General features: G+C 47.5%; 5 protein-coding genes; 3 read left to right on the top strand and 2 right to left on the bottom strand.

Annotated features, from left to right (window-relative positions):
- Positions 1 to 291: 291 nt before the first annotated feature.
- On the top strand, positions 292 to 2135 carry GSTUM_00009131001 (uncharacterized protein). XM_002840510.2 has 5 exons: positions 292 to 448; positions 510 to 738; positions 817 to 880; positions 946 to 1208; positions 1270 to 2135. Exons 1-5 carry the CDS (start codon positions 386 to 388, stop codon positions 1869 to 1871), a joined length of 1221 nt encoding a protein of 406 aa, XP_002840556.1. The 5' UTR covers positions 292 to 385; the 3' UTR covers positions 1872 to 2135.
- A 113-nt stretch (positions 2136 to 2248) lies between these two features.
- Positions 2249 to 3342, bottom strand: GSTUM_00009132001 (mRNA turnover protein MRT4). XM_002840511.2 has 2 exons: positions 3084 to 3342; positions 2249 to 3011 (listed from the first exon to the last, which is right to left on the bottom strand). The coding sequence occupies exons 1-2, from the start codon at positions 3275 to 3277 to the stop codon at positions 2495 to 2497; spliced, it is 711 nt and encodes a 236-aa protein (XP_002840557.1). The 5' UTR covers positions 3278 to 3342; the 3' UTR covers positions 2249 to 2494.
- A 388-nt stretch (positions 3343 to 3730) lies between these two features.
- Positions 3731 to 5401, top strand: GSTUM_00009133001 (uncharacterized protein; the record flags this gene model as incomplete). XM_002840512.2 has 5 exons in its annotated part: positions 3731 to 3827; positions 3886 to 4164; positions 4272 to 4402; positions 4473 to 4689; positions 4753 to 5401. The coding sequence occupies 5 exons, from the start codon at positions 3731 to 3733 to the stop codon at positions 5142 to 5144; spliced, it is 1116 nt and encodes a 371-aa protein (XP_002840558.1). The 3' UTR covers positions 5145 to 5401.
- Positions 5402 to 5445: 44 nt separating this feature from the next.
- On the bottom strand, positions 5446 to 7229 carry GSTUM_00009134001 (uncharacterized protein; the record flags this gene model as incomplete). XM_002840513.2 has 6 exons in its annotated part: positions 6998 to 7229; positions 6848 to 6913; positions 6575 to 6661; positions 6342 to 6464; positions 5887 to 6288; positions 5446 to 5823 (listed from the first exon to the last, which is right to left on the bottom strand). Exons 1-6 carry the CDS (start codon positions 7067 to 7069, stop codon positions 5446 to 5448), a joined length of 1128 nt encoding a protein of 375 aa, XP_002840559.1. The 5' UTR covers positions 7070 to 7229.
- Positions 7230 to 19509: 12280 nt separating this feature from the next.
- Positions 19510 to 21227, top strand: GSTUM_00009136001 (uncharacterized protein; the record flags this gene model as incomplete). The annotated part of the gene is made up of 4 exons (XM_002840514.1): positions 19510 to 19847; positions 19914 to 20748; positions 20819 to 20873; positions 20971 to 21227. 4 exons carry the CDS (start codon positions 19510 to 19512, stop codon positions 21225 to 21227), a joined length of 1485 nt encoding a protein of 494 aa, XP_002840560.1.
- Between the last annotated feature and the right edge of the window lie 2420 nt (positions 21228 to 23647).

Genomic DNA, 23647 nt, shown 5'->3' on the forward strand with positions numbered 1-23647 from the left:
ATCTTAGATCTTGGAGCGGCTCCAGATGCCAGATCTACTGAGGCCTTAGGCTCCTAGCAATGTATGAGTATGATACCGTGTTCTCGGTGTCACGATGTTTTTTTTTATTTTTCATATTATCCAGTCATTTGAATGGGCGAGGAGCCTCGGCATGAAATCTTCTTTCCCATTCAAAGTTCCATCCCATTTTCTAGCACCGCAAGGGCTGAGTCAGCCAAAGCATCGCCAAGACCTAACACATGTCTGGTAGCTCGTAGAGAAATTCCCAATAACCTGCTCTGTTAGCCACGAAATCACTTCGCCAAACCTCTGCTCTGCCCCCCTCCCTCAGCAATTTTTTCTTCTCCTCCTTCGCTGCGGCAGTTACAAATAATATTTATAGAAAATGGCTGCAACTACAGGTCGCAAGACAAAGCTTCTCATAGACCTCTTCCTTCTTGCCGCCACGGTTTGATTGCCCTCTCGGACTCCCTTGTCCTGCTCAATGATGCGGTGCTAACGTAGAACAGCAAGTTTCGGCGTATTACCTCGTCAAATGGCTGATCAGTTACCGCGACCCCGACCGTGAGAAACGGGATATGATCAAGAAGAAGTCCAGTGCTGTTTTGCGGCGGCTGGACGATAATCACCAGCGGCAAGGCGGGAAGGGTCGGTTGGAGAGAACCACTTTCACCAGTTACGAGCAGACCATCTTAACCGAAGTTGTTGCCCCGGAGGATATTCACGTCACTTTCAATGGTATGCCGTCCCGTTGGTTCCATGCTTTAATGGAGGGGATTCGGAAGCTTATTTTTCTGGCGGTGGGGGAGTGAGCAGATATCGGTGGTTTGGACAATATTATCGAGGAATTGAGGGAGGCCGTAATCTACCCACTTACCGTGTTCGTTGCACCCCCTTCCCACCGCACGGCCTTCGGCTTCGGTTGTCACTGACAAGGTTTGTTAGGCCGGATCTATTCTCTACCTCGTCTAGCTTGTTGTCCGCTCCCAAGGGTGTCTTGCTTTATGGTCCCCCGGGATGTGGAAAGACTATGCTTGCGAAGGCTCTTGCTCGCGAATCTGGGGCTTGCTTTATTAATTTGCATATTAGTACCTTGACCGAGAAGTGGTATGGTGATAGTAACAAGCTTGTATCAGCAGTTTTTACTCTGGCAAGGAAATTGCAGCCCACAATTGTCTTCATTGATGAGATTGATGCTGTTCTACGAAGTAAGTTTTTTTTCCCCCATCGAATGGGGAATTAACACGTACTGATGGAGTGATTGAACAGGTAGAAGCAGCTCGGACCATGAGGCCAGCACCATGGTTAAAGCTGAATTCATGACACACTGGGATGGTCTCCTCTCTTCTTCCGCTACCGGTAATGCTAGTCAAATCTTGATTCTCGGTGCTACCAATCGTATTCAAGATATCGATGAGGCTATCCTCCGTCGTATGCCTAAGAAGTTTCCCATTAATCTCCCGTCTGCGCCTCAACGCCAACGCATTTTGTTATTGATCCTTAAAGATATTAAACTCTCTCCGAATTTCGATATGGGCGAATTAGTCCGCAAGACAGCTGGTATGTCTGGCAGCGATCTTACTGAAGCATGCAGAGATGCTGCGATGGTTCCTATCAGAGAATACATTAGGAGTTTCACTGGGGACGAGGGTAAACGTCGTTTGGAGGCCGGAGGCCGAGGCGGTATCAGTCGTGACGAAGTAAGAGGTGTGGAAAACTCTGATTTCTTCAGGAAGGGTACTGGTGGTAGAAGACCTGTCGAAGATGAGGTAATGGAGGGATTCGAAAGGGCCGTTGGAGAAGTCCGCGAACGAATGGAAAAGAGGGAAAACGAGGAGTTTCGAGAAGCCGAAGAAGCAAGGGTAGATTGACATTCGTTCGAATAAACCGGACTCCGAGAGTGTGCTTTTACACGTTTCTTTTCTCCACTTTTTCCTTTTTTAATCTTCCCATTTAATAGCTTGGCTTTAGGCAGGGAGGTGGGGTGAGGAGTAACATAGATATCGTTTCGGCACTTTTTTATTTTACTGGTTTTCTCTCTTCTGCTAGTTGGGATAATGTTGGATAGAGACATGTGTATTAGTATCAGCAGGAAAGTATATGATGGAAATTCACTACTTGCTCTTGTTTTGGGGTCATTGGATGTCACTCGACTCTTTGGTGATTCGTAATTTTTGCCACTATCCACCTCTTCTAAGAGCCTAGTGATCATGCTGCCCGCTACTCGAAGGGGATCGCTCTCGCAGCATAATAGATAACTTTTCTTCCGTACAAATTACTCAGGTAGTACTCAACAAATGTATATAACAAGGGGAACGCCGCATCATGAAGGAAGACAAAATAAGAAACAAAAAAGAACGTAAGGAAATGTTACCCACCCCCTATTTTTCCTGTCCCTGTTTTTGCCTCTATTAATTATATACCGCTACACCCTCGATGGGAAGAGGGCACGACGAGCCACCTCCCTGCTGCCAACCCACCATACCGGCACAGCTTACTCCTCCATAGCACCAACAGCCGTAACCTGCATGGTAGCCGACGTCCAATAAGCGCTAGGCCGAATCACAAATTCGGCTGTGGGGATCCCAAAAATCTTCAGTAGCGTAGCCTGCTTGGAATCCAACTTCTTCCCCTCCTTGCACACCACAAACTCCTGGTCAAGGTGGACCTTGCCATTCACCAACCGAGTCGGCATGCCGAGCCCCCTGACGGTAGTCTCGAGCGAGTGTGCCATGGGTACGTCCTCCTCCTGCTGCAGGCTCCCACCAGAAGAGTACACGACTCCGGCGGGGACAATGAACGTGATGGGCGAGACGGCGTTCATGCGTGCATAGTCTTGCTTGCTGAAGCTCTCGAAGTAGGTGAGTACCTCCTCCGCTGGGCGCGAGGTTATCAGCAGCCCGACATTGCCGGTTAGGTGCTTGCTTAGCGAGCTCAGGTTGAGCCGGTATTCGTCGGATGCGGAGGTGCCAAGAGCCTTGGCCATTACTTTTGTTTTGCCAAAGAATATTCTATATTCTTGTTAGCCTAGCCAACCTATTTATATGGAGGGGAATGGGAGTGGAGAGAAGAGTAGGGCTTACCTAGAATCGCTAAAGTCCGTGCGGACTTCCTTGAGATGGGTGTTCCGCATGTTGTCTACCGAGAAGACAAATACGATCTGGTGCTCGTCAATGCTCTCACGGATTTTCCCGTACAGACGTTCGTTGTTTTCCCTGCCGGGGCGCTTGTCTGTTTTTGTTAGGGAGACGACTTTTGAGCGTTTGCTGCGGGGCATCTTGTCCTGATAATATGCTCTTCTTTTTTTCAAAAGGTTGGTTGTGGAATTGGTGTCTTTTGGTGTTGTCTTGAGTTGATGTTAGAGGAGGGGAGGAGGATAAGCTGGGTGACTTTTTTTTCCACTTTTCAGCTAAGGGCTAGGGTTTGAGGTAATATTTTTAATGATCTAGTTTAACTTAAGTTAATGAGCTAAGTTAATGAGCTAAATTTCTATACTCGAGTAGGTTGTTCTACCTGTTCCATAGTAGATTCCAATCACAGGAATCTAGTTAAATTGAAAAATATTTTGTCTCAAAGAGGGAGTTAGTGGGGGTTGCCAAGAGTTTTTAGCTTCTGTGTGGGGGGTTGATTAAAACAAACCTTGTGCATCACACCTTGAACTCTCCTTTACTCACCCCCAACATCGGTAACGATTGATTGACATTGGCAATTCCAAAGGCCAGAAGAAAAGATGTTGACATACATGGACTATTTACAGAACGCCTTCTACCGGGCAACCTCCTGGGATCCCGATAATTCATATGTAAATCTCACCGCAACAGCTCGAGGTATTAATATATATCTCTCACTACTTTATCACTAGCACTAATGAACATTCTCCCAAAGCACTCCTCGACTTCCCCACCCCCCGCGGTCTAAAGATGGACCTCTCCTCCCTCTCAACACCCAAATTCGGCACAAGTTACTCGCTCAGCAACCTCGGCGTCGTGGACGGCAGCGTCTCGTACTTATACTCTAGCCTCCCACTGCATAACGTACATCGCAGCGAGGAAGTAGACCTGCACGACGTGACCATGGGATACAGACAGCTCGAAGAGTTGCGGTCGCCAGACAATGAACGGTTTTGGGAGGTTTGGAAGGGGGGTGTTAGGGTTGATGGAAGAAGTGGGGGCTAAGTGCATTCCCTTGAATTATATGAGTTGTGGACAGAGGAGCAGTGGGGGGGGGGGGTTCTGGGCTAATTGAAGAGAGGGGATTGCGGTGGGGAATAGATACGTTATTATTCGGCAGGATGTATTTGCCGGCTAGTACGCTTGAGGCATTATACCTCAGGAGGATGAAACCTACGACGCAATTTCGGATCACGGGGGTTAGTGATGGGAGGTTGAAGTCTGGAGGGACTGTATGTCTTTTCTCTCCCTTCCCCTCCCCTCTTTCCGTAGTATTGGCTGCTTAATATGGAGGGGCGGTAGATAATGGCCATGATGCAACACGACTTCGGTAAATGGTCCGGGGAGTACTTATACAGCACTGATGGTGCCTTAATCGGCGCTCGGGGGCTGTACAACTTTGGCCGGGATCCTAGAAAACAGCCAAATCCCCCACCACGAACCTCCGATGAGAAAGCTGTTGGGAGGTTCAGCATGGGCGCAGAATTCTACTATGGGATACTTAACAAGTCTGCCGGGAGTAACCCCCCCACCCCCTTCCAACCTCCTCCCATTATCTGACGAACCCCCCCCGCACACACAGTGTCCACAGGCCTTCGCTACACCACCCTCCCAACGCACCCTAACGCACCGACGACTATGACACTAACATTGACACCACTGATGGGCTCGCTTTCAGCAACCTATGCCATAAAAGCCGGCGAAGCGGCCTCCTTCTGTAGTCGCTTCGACTTTAACATGTACAGCTACGAGTCGGACCTCTCGCTCGGCTGCGAGGTCTGGCGCAGGGAGGATGTGGAGAAGGAGGACTTTGCCGGCGTTTTGAAAGCGAGGGTTTCACAGACTAGCGGTATCGGGCTGTTGTGGGAGGGGAGGTTGAAACATTTGCTTTTCAGCTTGGGGGCCGGCATTGACCTGCGGAGAAAGGATCAACTGGTTAGAGCTGTGGGATTGGAGCTACAGTACTCTTCGTAATGTTGGAAGGGTGCCATATGCCGGGAAAAGGGAAAAATGAAGGGTTACTGGGTTAGTTCAAAAATGTGGGTGTCAATTGCCGCTTTTTACCTCGCTCTTTGGTGCACTGTTGGAACCAAGGCTAGCAATCATGTAATATCACTCGATTATTTTCGCCCAGCGAAAAACTAAAAAAGATCATAAACCATGTACTCCCGAGACTAAAAAGTTAAAGGATATAAACATCACATCTACAAGACCCCTTCTGCTATCTTCCATCCCTCCCCCATTACAAAAGAAACTAGATTATCAAACAAGACCCTTATAGTCGTGAGACTACCGCCTGGGTGAACTGAGATCTGGTGGAGCTACCACCCAAATCCTTCGTTAATGCCCGGCCCTCGGCCAGCGTGTCAAAAATCGCCTTCTGTATCTTATCAGCATGACTGTTCAAGCCCATGTGTTGGAGCATCATCACAGAGCTCAATAAGAGAGCAGTAGGGTTGGCAAGATCCATGCCAGCAATGTCTGGAGCAGAGCCGTGCACGGCTTCGAAAATTGAGCACTCGTCTCCGATATTACCGGAAGGAGTGAGTCCGAGACCACCGATCAACCCGGCGCACATGTCGGAAAGAATATCTCCATAGAGGTTGGGCATAACTAGAAGGATATCCCGATAAAGGTTGGGGTTGGTGGTCATCTATTGAGACAGTTAGTGTAACCTAATAGGAGGTCGGAGAACAGTGCATGCCTTTAAGCAGACATTGTCTAGCAGTTCAGCCGAGAACCGGATGTGAGGGAAGTCCTTCGCGACCTCTTTTGCAGTGCTCAAAAAGAGTCCATCAGACATCTTCATAATTGTCGCCTTGTGGACAGCGCGGACTTCCTTCTGCCCAATTGCCTCTGCATGTTGGAATGCGAATCTCAGAACCCTCTCAGACGCCTCGCGTGTGATTAGTTTAATGGACTGGACCACGCCCTCAACAACCTCATGCTCAATGCCCGAGTACTCCCCCTCAGTGTTCTCACGAATCAATATAGTGTCAACGTCGTCATAGGCGGTCTTATAGCCAGCAATCGAACGGCAAGGACGAACATTGGCGAAAAGGTTGAATGTACGACGAAGAGTAAGGTTCAAGGAGACGTGCCCTTTACCGATAGGAGTCTGTAAAACTATTGATTAATGCACGCTGAAGGGAAATGAGAATGAAATCCTACAGCGAGAGGTCCCTTAAGGGCAACCAAGTTCTTCTTCACAGAGCTAATTGCTTCATCGGGAATCGTGGTTTTTCCGTCCTTGAGAATCGGAGTGACGTCGACTGATTCCCATTCAATAGGGGTCTGAGAAAGGGTTAGCCGCCCGCGTTACAAGGCCCACGGAGATGCGTCGAAAAGTTCAGTGGCAGAGCATCTCAAAGCCGTGGTAAAAAAGTCGGAGGTGTGGTACGCACCTTGGCTGCAGCAAAAATATCTTTAACGCTCTTGGAAATCTCAGGTCCGATACCGTCTCCCTCAATGAATGTTACAGTATAGTTTCCCTAGTCCAATTAACATAAGTCAACATGGTGAATCTTCTCGATACCAAGGGAGCGAAGCAGAGCCGTTATTATCTTGGAGAGGTGATAGGTTCATGTCACTTCAACCAGAAAATAACTCAACCGTCGATGTCACCTGCAGTTTTCTTCTTCTTTTCACTTTTGAGACATGGAAGGGAGTAGGCAAACATTTTGGTTCTTATTTCCCTTGAAGAGAGCGACCTTGTTGGTGGAGTAGAACCTATTTCCTTGAATCTAGCGCACATTTAATGTCAGCTTAAAAAAATCTTCCATAGCCCTAACTATTGTGGGAGGAAAAAGCAAATAAAGTCCTCCTACCGAAAGAGGCCTGGCCTGGAAAGCAGGTCTTGCAAAGGAAAGGCCTCTTGAAAGGCACCGCACAGTGAACATTGCGTTATGTATCCCGGGGGTGGGTAGTAGTGGTTAGGTATGAGATGAGAAGGTGGAGGGGGGACTAAACTTGTGCGCGGCTGTCACAATGCCGAAGGAGAGGGGGAATAAGGGAAGAAGAAGAAGGAGGAGAGGGAATGGGATGCTTCGTTATGCAGGTTGTCGCTGGTGGAACATTTCACACCTTCCCGGGAAAGAGGAAACAAAAAAATTTGAAATCCCCGGCTTGTTGGCGGCCACTGAATGTGTGTGGCTGACCCTTCTTTATCTTATCAACGGTCACATCTAATCTGATTGAGGTGTAAATGTTATCGTTGCCTCCGGAATCCACCGAAACTAGGGACTAAGAAGAAACAGAAAATGTCGGCTCTGGAATATCATAGTTTATTTCAAAGGAGGGTGCACTTGAGCGATACCGGTAGCTTATTAGAGAAGGGGAAATGATGTTTCTCCCAGGAGATGCGCCAGTACGGGCACGGCCTAGGCATATCATTGACCATGGTAGTCACGTGGAACATCCCAAGTCACGGATTAAACGCCAATCTGGCGCGTTAACCTTTTTGGACTTTAGCGCAATGTCTCGATTTGGCTTAGGCTTTCTGGCAGGCAATGGTGACCCCAGCAACAGGAGTCAACAACACCTCGACGGGTGTTCCTTTTCCCCCTACACCTTTATGGGGTGTCTCTTTTCCTTCCCCACCATTATTACTATTACCTCCTTCTCTGTCTCCTCCCTTTACCGAGCATTGTTCTTTACATCCTCTATTCTACCTTTATCCCCCTATACCATCACAAGTCACGAGTTTGTATACTATACGCATTACTATCACCAGTCCTCGTGTTTAGAGTACTCACTATCGCTATGCCTCCCAGGCGCAAAGCCGCTGCCGTATCCCAGGCACGTACTCGAACATTACACTCTTTCACGGGAAAGGTTTCAAAAAGCGTTGGTTCTACTGGAAAGGCTGCTGCCATTAAGCAGGGGATTCTATCTAAAACAGAGGCCAAAAAGGAGGACATCAAGCCAGGGAGGATATCTTTGAAAATTATTGAGGACGGGGACGAAGATGTACTTGTACCTGTTGCGATCGAGTCCGAGCCTACTGCTTTTAAAGCGGGGGAGTCGGTGGTTAAAGCTACCCCTACACCTTCACCTTCACATACTCCAGCAAAGAAACGGAAACGTGCCATTGATGATTTTTTCTCGTCGCCTGCCAAGATGCCTACTACTACCCGCACTACTGCTGCCCGTCAATTGCCGTCTCCTCCAACTTCTTCTCCGCCGTTGGAGAGTCTCCCGACAGACTTGACCCTGTTACAGACCCTTCATGGCTCGCTATTAACGGCTCTACTTTTGCACAAGGCCCATCATAGCAATGGTACACACCCCGCTCCATTCACCGCCATAAAACTCCACGTGGAGCGTCTTGCCCGGAGGAATATCAGCTTTGAGGATCTACGGCGGATAGTATATATATCCCATTATGGAGAAAAGGTAGACAACGGTGGCTTCAAGTTGGTCGACTACGGCGCTGGAAATATATGCATCGACTTCATCGAGAAGAACAAGGCCCGAAAACTGGTCAGCACGAAACTGCTAAAAGAGGAATTCGAAGCAAAATTATGGCTATACTTCCGCGGTCATGGGGAGGACACAAACCCCCAACTCATCACTCCGCCTAGCTCATTCACTGAGGACAGTACGGGAGAAGAGAAAGATTCCGTCCATGAATCCACAATCCCCCTCGCTGAAATAACCGCACATCCCCAAGCTGCCACCATTCAAAGCGTCCTGCGCAGCAAGAACCAAGCCATCCTCCAAGGACTCCGTAAACCCCTCTCTGTGCCTTCTCCTAAACCCACCACTCCCGCCGCTCCCCTTTCCTCCCGCACGTCAACACTATACAACCGCATCCGCGCTAAAGCCGAAGCTGCAGCCGCAGCCCGACAAAAGGCACCATCGAAAGAATCCCTAGCCCGTGCAGCCGCCGAGCAACGCATCCCAGAGATCGAGCCAATTCTAAAAAGCCTAGCTGGGCGCGGGACAAACATGACGATGAAAAGTGTCGTTGAGGGGATCAGGGAGAGCACAAGAAATCCCATATCAACAGAAGATGCGGAGAAAGTTGTCAGAGTCATGGCTGAGAGGGAGGGCGGAAAGGGCTGGATCAGGGTTGCTGAGGTTGGGAAGGTTACTGGAGTAGTTTTTATTAAGAGGGATACTTCGGGGTTCGAGTAATTGTTTTATTAAATTTGTTGCACTTGTTCTTATTTCCCCCTCTGGTTCACACTTTTGGATGGGTGTTTGTTTATGGGATTGATGGAGACTCGATGGAGCTTTTTTTTTTTCCGGCATTGCGATATCCGGGTCTATGTGCTGTACCGGTGCTGTATGTAGCAGGGGAGGTATTATGGATGGGTGGGGTTGTGTATTTTTTTTCTTTCTTGTAAGCTAATTTGTGTAAGCTAAGTTAATTTGTAGAAAGAGATGATAATCGTGTTGATTCCCTATGACTTAGATTTGCCATGATGTTAGTTTTGCCGACATTCCTTTGTTCTGTTCCCCGTTTCTTCTGTCTACTTTGGCTCCTTTGTGTCTTGATACTGTACCGGTACTTGTAGATTACAGTACTGTACTCGCGCGTGCAGTCCCATACACACCGCAGCCTCCACCGTACCGTAGGCGAGAAATAGTTTTGAGACTCACGCAAAATAACAATAATAATCCTTGATCCGGCGACATCCTTCTCATCGAGAAAAGACAAAAGATAAAAAAGAAAAACGGTGGGAAAAAAAAATAGAAGGAAAAAATTTGTCATAATCTCAACTGAGAACAACCTCTCCGTTGCGGGGAATCGAACCCCGATCTCGTCGGTTCGCCATGAAAGCGACGGATGCTAGCCGTTACACCACAACGGAATATGAAGTGATCTTTGGGGAATGTGTAGGTAGGGATTTCCCGCATGTGAGGACGATGCCAGCCCATCTCTCGTTCCGATACGCGCGACGATAAGAATGGGTGGGGGTTTTTTCTTTTGGCTTCAGTTTGTTTTTTTGTCGGGTTCGTACGGTACGGTGTCGCTAAGTGGTCGCTCACTCGCTCTGGCCGAGTATCGTACCAGAATACGGCCGGCCGGTCCGCACGAGTAGAGCAAGTTAAAGCTGTGGGATGGTAGGCTCAGTGCCAGACTGGATACTGTCCTACCCCTCCACCCACTGCAGGTATGATACCGGAACCCGGTGACGGATGCGGCTTACCGCTTGCTTTCTGTCGTGTGTTTTCAAGGTGAGCGGTCATTATTGCCATATTTATACTGGGACTTTGTTGGTGGTTTTCGTCGCCGCCGGATGCAAGTGCTCGGGCGCAGTGATCTGCGTTGTTTTTCCCCGCGGTGTTTCTTCGCGTTGGTGTTTGGGGGTTCTGTAATTATTGAGGATTTCCCTTTTTTTTTGCGCCGGGGTGGTGATGGTACCGTACTACTGGTACGATAGGGAGATGGAGTATTGTATTGGAGTATTGGGCTGTCGATGGACTGGATTCTTCTGGCCCGTTTGCTGTTGGACCGCGAACTAAATTCTTGCTCTACATCTTAAGAAATTAAATTGAATGACTTTGGTTTTTTCAAATTTTTTGGTGTTCATGGATCGTAAGATCCCGCAAATATGCTTATGTTCACATATGGAACCGACTCGTATAAAATTACCGTCCCGTAATCCAAACAAACGCCCAGCGTAATGAGGTGAAAATGGGCCCCTCTACTCCCTAGGTATCATGGTCCAGGTTGTTTTCTCTTCCTCTCCGTGTAGTTCGATCTTGGGAGCACCTGCACTTCTGCGAGTACAGGGGTTGGGATTGTTGGCTAAATTTTTCCCTTAGTCAAGCTCCCGAGGGGAAAAAAAAGAAAAAGAAAATCCTATCATACATCTAGGGGGAACAAGGCCTTAAAAGCAGGAAAAGTACGAAAATAGGCTCTCCCTAGGGGGATTACCGTAGGGAAGGTAGGCGACGGGACCAAGGGGAAATTTCCAAGTGTTTCTCTCTTCGCATTGAATCCTTAGTCCCCGAGACCGAGGCGTTCTGGGCAATGTTCGGGTTTAGTCTGCGAATGAGGAAGGAAGTTTGGTGGAGGGCGAATAAAAGAGGTGGCGACTGCTAGCAATGGGTGAGAATGCTGAGAAGTTGTAGCCGGGGGTTATTGTTGGTGTTCTCGGTGGCACCAGAGGGGTTGCGATACGATATTAACGGCATAAAAAAGGGTATAATTACTAGATGTGTTCGAGGCTGGGTTGCGGTAGTCCTGAGGGCGGAGGAGGGGAAGGAGGGGCGGTAGGAGGAGGTGTCTGTAGGATAGCTTGGGTAAACAACGTATGATAGTGGTATTGCCTACCCCCTATCAGACACCTCTGAAGTCGTTCGAGAAGGTCTCTTCGATCGGTGTCGTCTGCCGTGTATGTTTCAACACCCTGTCGTTCTGGCAGCGGCTCCCCCTTCCTGCAAATTCTGATCTAATGGAAGGAGTGTTGGGTCATCGCTATCAACTGGCCCGACATGATTGGCCTTTTTCCATTCCGAAAATAGCGCTATCACACCTTCATGCCTTCGCTCGGTAGCCCACATAAGTGGAGTTTGATGACGGGCATCTGGTACTTCTGGGTCTACGCCCCCCTGCTCCACGAGTAGCCTCACTATTTCCTTGTGCCCGCCGGAGGAAGCCCAGGTGATTGGCGTAAGGCCAAAGTACTTGTCTGCCGTGTTGAGATTGACATCTTTGCGTCCTAGGAACGCCTTCACTACGTTCTCATACCCATTTCGGGCGGCATGGGAGACTGGTGTTTGGCCGTTCTTGCAATTTGCATTGGGGTTGGCACCAAACTCCAGGAGAACCCTCACCACACCCTCTTCCCCCTTCTCAGCGGCTAGCGCGAGTGCTGTCTGGCCGAGCAGCCTGTCAGCTATCTCAGGATTGGCCTTTCCCCTTTCCAGGAGCAACCTTACTATATCGCTATGCCCCTTACTGGCAGCCAACGACAGTGGCGTTTGGCCATACATAATATCTGCAACGTTTGGATTGACCTCTTCATTTTCCAAGAGTAGCTTTACTATACCCTGGCGCGCGTTCTCAGCAGCCCACGAAAGAGGCGTTCGACCATATCTGATGTCTGCCTTGTCGGGTTTAGCACCCCGTTCCAAAAGTAGTTTTGCTACATCCACATGCCCGCTCTGAGCAGCCCATGACAGTGGCGTTTGGCCATACAAAGTATCAGCTATTTCAGTGTTAACCTCTTCGTTTCCTAGGAGTAGCTTTACTACACCCTGGTGCCCGTTCTCGGCAGCCCACGAGAGTGGTGATCGGCCATAGACTGTGTCTGGTATGTTGGGTTTGATTTCTCCCTGTTCCAAAAGTATCTTCACTATCCCCTCATTACCATATATAGCAGCCCATACTAGTGGCGTACGATGTAGGCAATCGATCTCATTGACGTCCCAGCTTTTCATCTTAATCAATGCAATCGCGATTTCATTCATCCCGAGGTATGCCGCGCAGTGGAGTCCGGTGAATTTCTCGGGAGGTCTTTCACGGAGCTCAGACGGCCAAAGATCCTCATTCATTAACAGAAGTTTTGCAGATATATTCTGATCGTATTGGTCTAGGAGTTGGAGTGAGAGTGTTTTCACGTGTTCGGTGGCTTCCCGCTTAGAATGGAATCTCCAGTAGCACGAGGCATAGTCGAGGAATGGAGTCGATCCTGGGGCAGTGTGGAGGGCAGGTGATAGGTTCCTCACACATTGGAAGTTGAGGTAGGTCAGACAGACCTCCGCAATTGTTGAGTGGGGTCTTTGGAAAAGGCTGAGATTTTTCCGGAGATATTCTTGTAATGTGAAATGTATTAGACGGAAGGTCAACGTTCGCCCGTCAATTGTGACAAGTCCGAGGGAACAACCCAGCAATGTCCGTATTGAAGGAACATTATGGGGGTTGTGATCCGTAGACCCCATCTCGACCGCTAGAGCGTGACATAATTCCTCGGCCCGCAATGGCCGCTCTGAACAAGAGATCCACATCAGTACGTCCATCCCGATTTTTGGTTTATTGCCACTCTGCTCGCGGATTCGGTTAATAGTCGCAGTGTATGCATCCTCTAAACCGAGTCCATTTGTCATCTGATGGAGTTTTTCTCTTCTCTTGTAGATCGTCACTTGTGCCAAGATTGCATCGATGTTTAAGGCAACCAGAAGAAATCTGGGCAACAGTGTCAGCGGATGGCCCCAAACATAATCTTCCCCAAAATATTATTACCACAGCATACATTTGCGAGATAGTTTCCAGAATGCATCTCATGATATCAGCTCGTAGATGCTCATCCATTGCGTCGGGGTGTGGGTCCCTGCTCAGCTTCATGCGAAGGAACCTCTCAATATCCTCGGGAGTGGGTGTAATTGACATGATCTCTACACCTCTGGAGAAATACATATCGACCTCTCCCGAAATGTGGGGCCTTCCGGTAAGGAATACCCGGGTAGTTTGAGACGCTTGAATGATGTCCTGTAAGACCTCAAGGAGTTCGGCTCTATGCTCCGCCCGAAGTTCGTCTAGCGCGTCAATGCATATAAATGTCCTTCGCAATAACTTGATAGAATTGAGTAGCATCTTCCGAATGGTGGGAACTCGAAGACATCGACCACCGATCTGACCGTTTGCTCTGTGATAGGCGTCGTTTATTTCTTCCGGGATCTGCCCTAATCTGCCTACTACCTGCTTCAAGAGCGCACCTAAAATGTGGGCCATGGACTGCTCTTTCTGGGCATGAAAATCGCAGTATAGACATGCGACAGCGGCATTTTTGGCATCTATCTCATCGCATAGTGTGTCGATAACTAGTGAGCTAGCATTGCCGCCACTTAGCCCTCGCGTGCCTTCAGGAGAACAGGATTTCCCACCTGAGATACGTCTTCCCGACCCCGGGACTGCCGTAGCAGAAGAAGACAGGGTTGGCCGACGTGTTCTCGGCACTGTACCACTTCACAAACTCGTTGGTCTGGAGGACCCAATCTCCCACATCGTCGAGCCTGCGAGTGCTCACATCCTGGTGCCGTTCCTTGGGATCCAGTGGTGATAGCCACTTTAGGACTTGTGAAACATGATCGTATTCTACTGTGTTGTAACTATTTGTTACGTTAAAACAGTTTACGTTAGTAACAGGAATAGGGTGTTGTTGATATGCTGGATTCATTCTCGCTATGGATAGACCACCCTCACGAGAGATGTCGTAGTAGTAGGGTAGCGAAGGAGCTGATGGAAATTTCAGGGGTTGGGGAACCAGAAGACCTGAAATATTGATAGTGGGCGCGTACAGAAAATGGGTGTGGGGTGCCTCATTGAGTCTGGCATTGGGGTTCAGGTCCCATAAGCAAGCGAACATCCAATAATTTCCATGCCAAGGATAGTACCGGTAGGTGATCCACACTGGAGCTGCCTTCTCGAGTTCTAGCTATGAAGGCACCGGCGTCTAGTACAAGTTTCCAATGTGAGATTCTTGTACTGGTGCCTATCCTAGAAACTGTTGATTATTTGTTGATATGGTATGCACTCTAGGCTCAAGATGAGTTATCCTTGAGAGTTACAGTCTCTTGTATAATACTTAACCTCTCCTAGAGAAAGCATGAGCAACATGAGTCTGCAGATATAGGCTGCAGATACCCGTAGAACCTCGGATAGGTGCATGCCCACGAGAGTTCTATCGACCAGTCAGATTGTACAGATTTTCTTATCTAGACTCTTTGGGCATGAAAACTCAGAAGACGAGCCGACTTTGAAGCACTGCTGGGAGCCTAGAGTACTATGTTAGCATGTTAGGAAAATATTCCACCTATGATACTATGGGGGTTTGCTTACACAAATAGCGTAGTCTCGTGGGGCTCTAACTACCCGGGGTGTCAGCGGTGGAATATGGAGCAATTGCAACCCATTATTTAATACCAGTATTACAAGTACTTTAGAATTAAAATTATTATGTTCAAAATCTGATGGACAAAGAGAGGCGGAAAACCCTCCTGTAAGTGTATTGTGGCCTGGGATTTAAGGCCAAAGAATACAAATACTAGTATGATACGCAGTATCATAGCTCTATGGGAGAATACTGCATTATACAATCAGAAGAAAGGGAAAAGGTGAGAGGAAAGAGAGTTTATTATTATTCAAGTATCAGACATTCCACTTCCATCACCACTAACTGCCTTTATTGTGTCTAGCTTCGGTACTCTTTACTTTGGGATTGGTTTGAGAGGATAGTTGATCCCAAGCAATGCTATCCCGAACGTTGGCAAATTTACTCTGGTCAGTCGATAGCCCTACGATGATGGCACGATCTATTGGACGAGCATTCATTTGTCTACGCCAAGGGGTGGTATCAACGTTGCTCTTTACCGCACAGAATTAGAACGTATAACCAGGAGAACAGAGGTCAAGGTGTCTGGGCTAAGTGGCGGGCCTGAAAGCCCACACACAAGTAGCACATGCGCCCTAACCACCAAGGAAGGCTGGTCAATCCAAAATATGATATTATGATGATAATATTATTATGATATCCTGACTGTACCTACTCGTCGGCGAGGCATGGCAGGGCGTTCCCATCAGGCAGCTCAGCACTGCAATGACGAGCATGGTAACCTAAATGATATATCTTGATAAATTTACCAACGTGTCCCCGGCTGTCTTCCGTGCTTCTCAGTACTAGTGCATTGAATCAAGACCCATGCAGACATCCTGGGGGGCTCAGTATTGTACCGGCCACAGAAGGAAGAATTGCAGTCAGGTAGCATTGGCCGGCCGTGGGTGTGCGGTGAGTTTCCGCGCTTCTTGTCCTTTTAGTTGCTTCAACTCTGCTTTGCACACTCGCTTTCCATTGAAGGAAATACCCCCGGAGCGGAGTGACGGGGCTGTGCATGAGGGCAACACAGGTCTCTCGGGCCCATATGTTCACAGTTTCCCGGATTTATGGGCTTTCTCACTACCATACTTCGAATGAATCCTTTTGGTGCCTACTGATTAGAGCCCGGACCCCTTTCCAACACCCGACAGCGGAACTCGTTTGCGCAGCTATGAAATACACTGAGAATTTACGCAGATACAAAGTACCCAAAAAACCTAACTGATTTAAAGGTGAGGGTCATGAAGAAATTGGGTTTTGAGACTTTCATGAGACTTCTACCTTTGCATTAATTCTATAGTTGGGGAGCAAATGCTTCTCTTTTTTTTCTTTTCTTTTGCCAGGAAAAAATACGAGCGACTTTTTATCATTTTCCCATAGACGCACTGCGCATCTCCGTAGCATACCTAGCGCTCCTAGAATTTGAAAATTTAGAGAGCCTCTGCTGGTTTCGCAAGTAACTTATTGTGGTCACAGTACCCCGAGCAAAATAAAAAATAAAAGACCCAAAACAACCAACAGACTAATACTACTATGATACCATAAATTAAAATTAAAAGAAGCATGCTGTGTGCCTGTGGCTCTGACGGAGGGGAATTTTCATAGAATGGACGGCAGAGTCTAATGGTTTAGTTCAGTAGGGGTTTGATGCTTGTGTATAGTATTTGTTATGTCATGAGCGCGATGTGGTGGTATCTGTTGGGCCAGCTGCCTTTTCCCCTTAAATAAGAGGATATGGAGATGCTAATAGTGCTCCAGCAGTGTTAGAGGATAGCATATGGCAGTCTGGTATCAAGTGAGAATGAGCGCATCACTCAATGCCCGTCACCAAGAACTAGATAAGAAATTTTTAGAAGAAAACCTTCATTCTAGTAAGCGATTACCATTAGCATTTTTAACAATATCACATGAGATCCTGCTTATCGGGCAAGGCAATTTAAGTAGCTACTGCTGAACCTGGCCCCGCACCTGCCACCCCCGGAAAGTACTTGTAATATCTGACCATAAAGTTAGGCATAATTCCCTGAATGGGATCATCATAAGTCAGGAGCATTGCAGTACTGTCCAAATACCTCCTTACTCTTGGCCAAACATTCCTTCGTTCATATTTGAGATTCCAACTATGGTCGTTCCTGTAAATATAACTGAACGTTGCTGTTACCAACTAATGATCAATATCTATAATTTCAATTTATCTAGAATCTATATCCTCCTGAAAAAATTATATAACGGTGGGCATGGTGCAAGCTATTGTCCTTCAGCTCGGACAGAAAAATCTAAGTCAACCTACTGGTAGAATAAGTATTAGTTCCCATGGTACTGCTATGCGAAATGCCTAGCCGACGTAGTGGTTAATATGTCAAGAATCATTTATCCCCTGCGCACTTAGCAGGAGCCCAGGAGTTTAATTCTCCCTCGCAAATGGGTTATCATTGAACGATCCATCACGTAGGTCAGGAGAATTAACGAATCCTGCCCTATGGGAACTGGGAGACTGGAGACCCTTTGCCCTCCTCAATAAGGCTGTAGGGCACATCAGACCTGCTGTGAGGTGGTCGAATCTGCGATCGCCGGGGTAGCAGAAGGAAAAGACAAAAGTAAATATCTAAACGGGAATTTTTATATCCCCTTCTATCCCCCCCCCCCCTACTATAAGATGGGATAACTCTAATCCCCCCCGGGAGTCCTTGGTTCAGAACCCGGGGGTTACAAGGCTGCTAGAAATAATTAACTTCACGATATTTTACGGGATGTATGATACCATACAAGGAAGGATATGAGAACTTTACGGTTGCGAATGTATAGGTAGACGGCCTTTTTCACTAAAGCTTCTGATGTTAGGAAACTATTATACAGCAAGAATTCGATCCATTGGATTTTTGTTGAGACGTTCAAAATTCCCTCTCTTAGATGGTGGGGGGGGGGCGAAAGCAGTTCTATTTGAGTAAACCAACCCCCTATGCTCTAGCACGAAGGAAAAAAAAGTGCCGGACCTTGTCATATAATAATATTATCATACTATACATAATTTATCATATCAGAAAAGGTAACTCCAACATCCTGGCACGAGGTTCAACCGTTCGGATTCTTGCGGCACGTGTCCTTCTCTGGGATCGGGGGCCAAGCTCGCTGTGTATTCCTTGAGTAGCCCCCTCTCCCCCTACAGTCCACCCTCTGCTTTCTCTTCCCAAGTCTTCTGCACATACTTTTAGTGACCGGGCTAGTGGGGTCTGATAAGTTTACGATAGTTTACGTATATGGTACGGTACGGTATCGTATCGTGCGCAATGTAAATATGCCGTCCGTACCCTACTTCCCAGCGAGTGACCTTGCATGACCGAGCAACCCACCCACTCGGAAGCAGGGGGCTTTTTCTTCATAAAAACCGTACGATATGATACTATACCCCACCATAGAATCGGGAGCAAACCTCTGTTCTTGAAGTCACTGCCAAGACATTGGAGCCAAACCTTCTCCATGCCTTCAAGCCATTGCAGTAGCTTCCACCCCCAAACTCTCGCTCTGAGAGTCTTATCATACCCATCGCTCAATCACCCCCGCACACGCATCTTTATGAAACGTGGGTGTTAAGACAAAAACTAAAGATGAATGCGGTAAGGGGAAAACAAAAGATAAAACACATAGGATCGAAGTTCTAGTGGAGTTAAATTGACTTCCCTATTCTAGATCACAAGGTTGCCAAGTCATTGGCGATTACTAATCGAGTGCTCTGAACCCCTTTTCTTCCGAATTTCTGCTCCCTTTCCGTATCAACTACCGTACCGGCACGGCGCAAAGCGTTTAAAAGGTGTATCATATTATCATACCTGAGCAATTGTGTTGTGGAATGCCCCCATCTGCCAGAGTAAAGGGAAAACACCAGGACTATTACAACATGTAGAAGATTCTGGATTCATTTCATGATGTAAAATGGGTATTTCTTTAGTTTTTTATTTCGTTCAAAGAATAATTTACGAGTGAACTTTAAAAATTTAATAGTTTTTATTTTTATACAAATTCCAAGGCCAATTCTACGTATAAAATATTACTGAGGTGAAACTAGTAATAACAACCCTTTATCTTACCAAATAGAGGCATTCGCAATGCAACGGCTCAGGTATGATACGAATACACCTTTTCAACTCTTGCTCCATACCGTTTTGGGATATGATACTAGTAGTATTATTGGCATGGGTATATGTATACTCAAGTAGTACTGGGGTGCCTCATTTTTCGATTTGAAGAAAGTATCATCACCGACAGAGTGCGCCCCCCATATTTGTTCGTTTGCATGGCTGAAGTGAGGCTCCAGGTCGACACCATTTGCGGTATGATATCATACCATTAGGAAGGGATTCAGTGGGCAGGGATTTGGTGGGGGGTTATTTGGGCCCCTCCCTCCTTCGAGGCAGAAAGGGTACCTCCTCCAGCTTCCACCTGAGAAAACCCACCCATTAGAAAAAGGTGCCTCTCATTAATTTCCCTTTTCCTTTAGCAGGAAGGTTCTCACCATGCGGACTTCTCTCTCCAATCTTTTGGGCGTTTTCGCTTTATATGCTGTTGCACAAACATCGGGCCGGAGTGCGGAAGCCACGGGAGCCGCCGCGTCTACTCCTGATTGCCGTTGTTTCCCAGGAGACGCTTGCTGGCCGTCAACACAGAAATGGAGTCGATTGAATTCCACAGTTTCTAGAAGTTGCGATCCTTTCACTTCTATTGACAGTCCTTGTCAGGTTGGTGCTTATGTTCGTTATGCCATCAACGTCACTGAGCCGGCCGACATTATTGCTGGTATCAAATTCGCCGGGAAGAATAATGTTCGCCTGGTCATCCGGAATACAGGTCATGAGTAAGCATGTCCTTCCTGGTCTAGTTAGCTATATGGGATCTGGGCTAATTGGATCGCTTCACATAGTTACCTTGGTAAATCCTCTGGACCTGGGTCACTGTCTCTCTGGACCCACCACCTTAAGGATATCAAATACATCCCTGATTACAAATCAGAGGCCTATTATGGGCCAGCGCTCAAACTTGGCGCTGGGGTCCAGGGTTCCGAGGCGTATGCAGCTGCAAACGAGAACGGTGTCGTTGTTGTTGGAGGTTTTTGCCCTTCAGTCGGTATTGCCGGTGGATACATACAAGGTGGTGGCCGTTCAATATTGATGAGCAAGTATGGTCTCGCGGCTGATCAGACTCTCGAGTTCGAGGTCGTGACCGGAGAGGGCAAACATGTCAAGGCAAGCATGACCGAGAACAGGGACTTGTATTGGGCCCTCGGCGGTGGTGGTGGAGGTGCCTATGGTGTTGTTACCTCCGTGATCGTCAAGGCTCACAAAGATATCCCCATCACCGTCGCACGATATTCCTTCAGGGCTGGCGGCACTGACGATACTTCAATGGTTAAATTCTACGACGCTCTTGACTTTCTCCACCAAATGGCCCCCAAATACACTGATCGCGGCGGCTTCAGTATCAACCTCTACTCTAAGGGATTCCCCACTTCCGGCTCATTTTTCGGCCCTGGATGGACCAAGCATAACACTGCTACCCTTTTCCAGCCATTTATCCAGAAGCTTGACTCCCTTGGTTTGCAACACTCCCTCAACATCACCGAGTTCCCCTCCTATTCTGCCGCCTATGGCTCCACGCCCGAGACCATACCTATAGGGACTTTCCAGAATGGTGGTCGCATGATACCGAGAGACACTATCCTCAACAAGAGGGCCCAGTTCAATAAAGTTGTCAAGTATGTCATTGAGGATGGAGCCATGGCTATTGAGATAGCAGGCCACCCCAGCTTGAAGGTTGCCGGAAACCCAGATAACGCCGTCCTCCCTACTTGGCGCGATAATGAAATTCTTATTATTACCACTTCGTTAGCACTTCCTTTCCTTAACACCTCCTTGCCTCTTTCCTTAAAAAAAAAACTAGAAACTAATATGAAATCCCCAACTCATGGAATGGCACGGCAGAATGGTCTCAGATCCTCAAAGATCAAGACACCATCACCAACAACTGGGGCAGGCAGCTACGCGAGTTGGCACCCGAATCGGGCGCCTATCTCAACGAAGCTGATGCCAACGAGCCTAATTTCCAACGCGAATTCTATGGGGAAAACTATAGCAGACTCCTTTCCATCAAGAATAAGTACGATCCTGCTGGCATCTTCTATGCCCTTACGGCCGTGGGAAGTGATGCCTGGACTCAGAAGCCCGATGGGAGACTGTAAAAGAAATTCTTAGCAATTCCCTTACTGGAACTTGTTTTATTTTTTTCATACTCAACACTGCGGGTCGTCCCTTGTGCAATTTGTGATTCCGCAGACTAATGTTTTACAAGCACACTACTCATTACACTGTAGCTCCTGGCAGTGATGAGGATGAAGTGTTTAAAGGGGAATTTCGAGTGAATCATTACAAAACGTGAAACGTGAGTCCTGTGCGGAATGGAATATGGGATAGCGGTGTCAACAACCCATATCAGGATGCCATAATGTTAGTAGGTTAATTTAATGACTAAAAATGATAAAGTGGAGAGGACGAGATATTTTTTATATAGGCCAGGACTCCGGAGATCAAGAAACGCGCCTGGTCTTGGATGTAAATTTCTTTCAACCAAAAGTGGAGGTTAGGTAATTCCCTGAGTAAATGAAACTCCTCATAATATCATTATTCTCACAACTATAAACATAATATAATGAGCACTCATATTTCCTCAGAGGAACCTGCGCCAACTTCATTCAAACTCAGGATCGACCCTAAACTTTGGCATGCGGGCACCGGACAGAACCCGCACGTTAATACATAGCACAACACAAGTACCTTACTGTGTCAGACCCATCCCAGGGGACCACCACGCGAGACCAAAACCCACCATACGTTACAATCCGGCCGCGAAACCCCGGTTCCAAAATCCCAATAAAAACCCCAGCAAGTGGGGTGTCACATGTAGGCAATCCGACACCAAGTGGGATGGGGAGGAGCAGGGCGATGGCCAACCATGGTAGCGAGTATGATATGATACTCGAATATCAATTCACCCGCCAGATGCAACCCATCATATTACGCACAAATAACACGGGAAAGCACCAAACGAGAACCCCCACAATAAGCAAGTTCAAAATCCCCTATTTATTTATTCTTGTCTAAACCCAGCCTAGCTGTATAAAGGGCGACATCGATTCACCGCCCGAACCTTACACGGATATTTATCCTGGTAGAGTTCCCCAGTGCTGTATGGGGGCGGTTGAGTGAATGGTCAAAGTCGATTGGCTAAATGTCACATCTACACGAGATATCACTCGGTGCGTTTCCTTCAGGGTATGATAATATCGTAGATTAGTTCACCATACTTGAAGTAGTGGGAGAGATATAGTACCTTGATCCGCGGGATCTTCACGGCGTGCAACCGGCGATACCTTTAGCACATACAGTGTATACCGGCGCCGTATCAGCTGAATAAATAGAGTATCTCTGCGCTGGGTTCTGTTCTCCGATCGAGTAGAAACTCGAGGTTTTCTGCGATTGCAGTATCACAAGGATCTTATGTGTTTCACCAAACGCTATCTATACCCGCTTTTGGTGGGGAAAAAATTAAGTCTATAAGGTGATTGATAAATGGGGAGAGCGCAGCTCGCTAGAGCAAATGATGGCCGGAATTTCTAAAGTTTTTCTCTCCTACCCCGGCGATCGCCAACCTCACTCCTATGTGCATATCTAGAGTCTGGTTCCAAAACCTCACAGAAACATCAATAAGCACCATAACCTTATCGCGGAAAGCTAAGGTCCCAAATCTCCCAGTCCCCATAGAACAGGATGTTCCAATCCCCCTATGATACCCTACATGATAGGTCGTTCGACAGTGACTCATTGGAAGCGTGAATTGGACTCCTAGGCCGCTGATAATTGCGATATGGGGTAATTTGCTCTTGACATCTTAGCCACTGCGCCAGCTAGGTACTATATTCCGCGCAATGCTACCTTGAGAATGATTCCTTATCCCGCTAAAGGTAACTCCCAGATCTCGGTTGGAAAGGTGTCAGTCTGTTAGCCCGGAGTGTGGGGGAGGATCTAAAATGGATTTCCTCTTGTTCTTGGGTGCCTTTGGCGAGAGATTCTCTATATGTTTCTAAATAGGGAACAATGCTCTATGTAACTATGGCTATTGTCCCTTCGTTTGGGTTCCGGATTTCGTGGAATTTTAGTGAGACTGAAGTGATCCTAGAAACACAATGCCAGATAGTGCCATTCCGGCTTCGGTCAACCACCGAATAAATACTTCTGGCCTTGAGATCGCTTGAAGGGAATTTGGTCCAATTGGTACTATACTAGCATGAGTATTGTTGCTGACCTTTTAGGTATAATTGGGTCTAAGCATTGCTTCAGTGAATACAAATCGAGGGATGATTGTATAGTAAGAGTGAGGTTACACAATATGTTTTCTCAATACATAGCTATTATCCAAATAACAGCTAGGATCTGGAAGACTGAATTTGATATCCAAAGTCCTACAGCCAGTGATCCCCAAGCGCCCTCGCCCAGGGCATGGTGTCTCAAAGCGCTGGGCAAAAATGTCCGTCCCCCCATAGGCACCTGTCTAAGAGGGTGACGGCAGAGCCCAGCAGTCCTCTAGCAGCTCTAAACATACACC

This window comes from Tuber melanosporum (assembly GCF_000151645.1).
Source record: "Tuber melanosporum whole genome shotgun sequence assembly, scaffold_52, strain Mel28".
Classification (NCBI taxonomy): Eukaryota; Fungi; Ascomycota; class Pezizomycetes; order Pezizales; family Tuberaceae; genus Tuber; species Tuber melanosporum.

What these genes read in the sequence shown, in the direction of transcription:
- GSTUM_00009132001 (XM_002840511.2), bottom strand. Translation starts at nt 3,277, where the DNA reads ATGCCCCGCAGCAAACGCTCAAAAGTCGTCTCCCTAACAAAAACAGAC. An exon ending in ACGGACTTTAGCGATTCTAG is followed by an intron (nt 3,012 to 3,083) that starts GTAAGCCCTACT and finishes ACAAGAATATAG; the next exon opens with AATATTCTTTGGCAAAACAA.
- GSTUM_00009131001 (XM_002840510.2), top strand. Translation starts at nt 386, where the DNA reads ATGGCTGCAACTACAGGTCGCAAGACAAAGCTTCTCATAGACCTCTTC. An exon ending in TCTTCCTTCTTGCCGCCACG is followed by an intron (nt 449 to 509) that starts GTTTGATTGCCC and finishes AACGTAGAACAG; the next exon opens with CAAGTTTCGGCGTATTACCT. An exon ending in GTAATCTACCCACTTACCGT is followed by an intron (nt 881 to 945) that starts GTTCGTTGCACC and finishes AAGGTTTGTTAG; the next exon opens with GCCGGATCTATTCTCTACCT.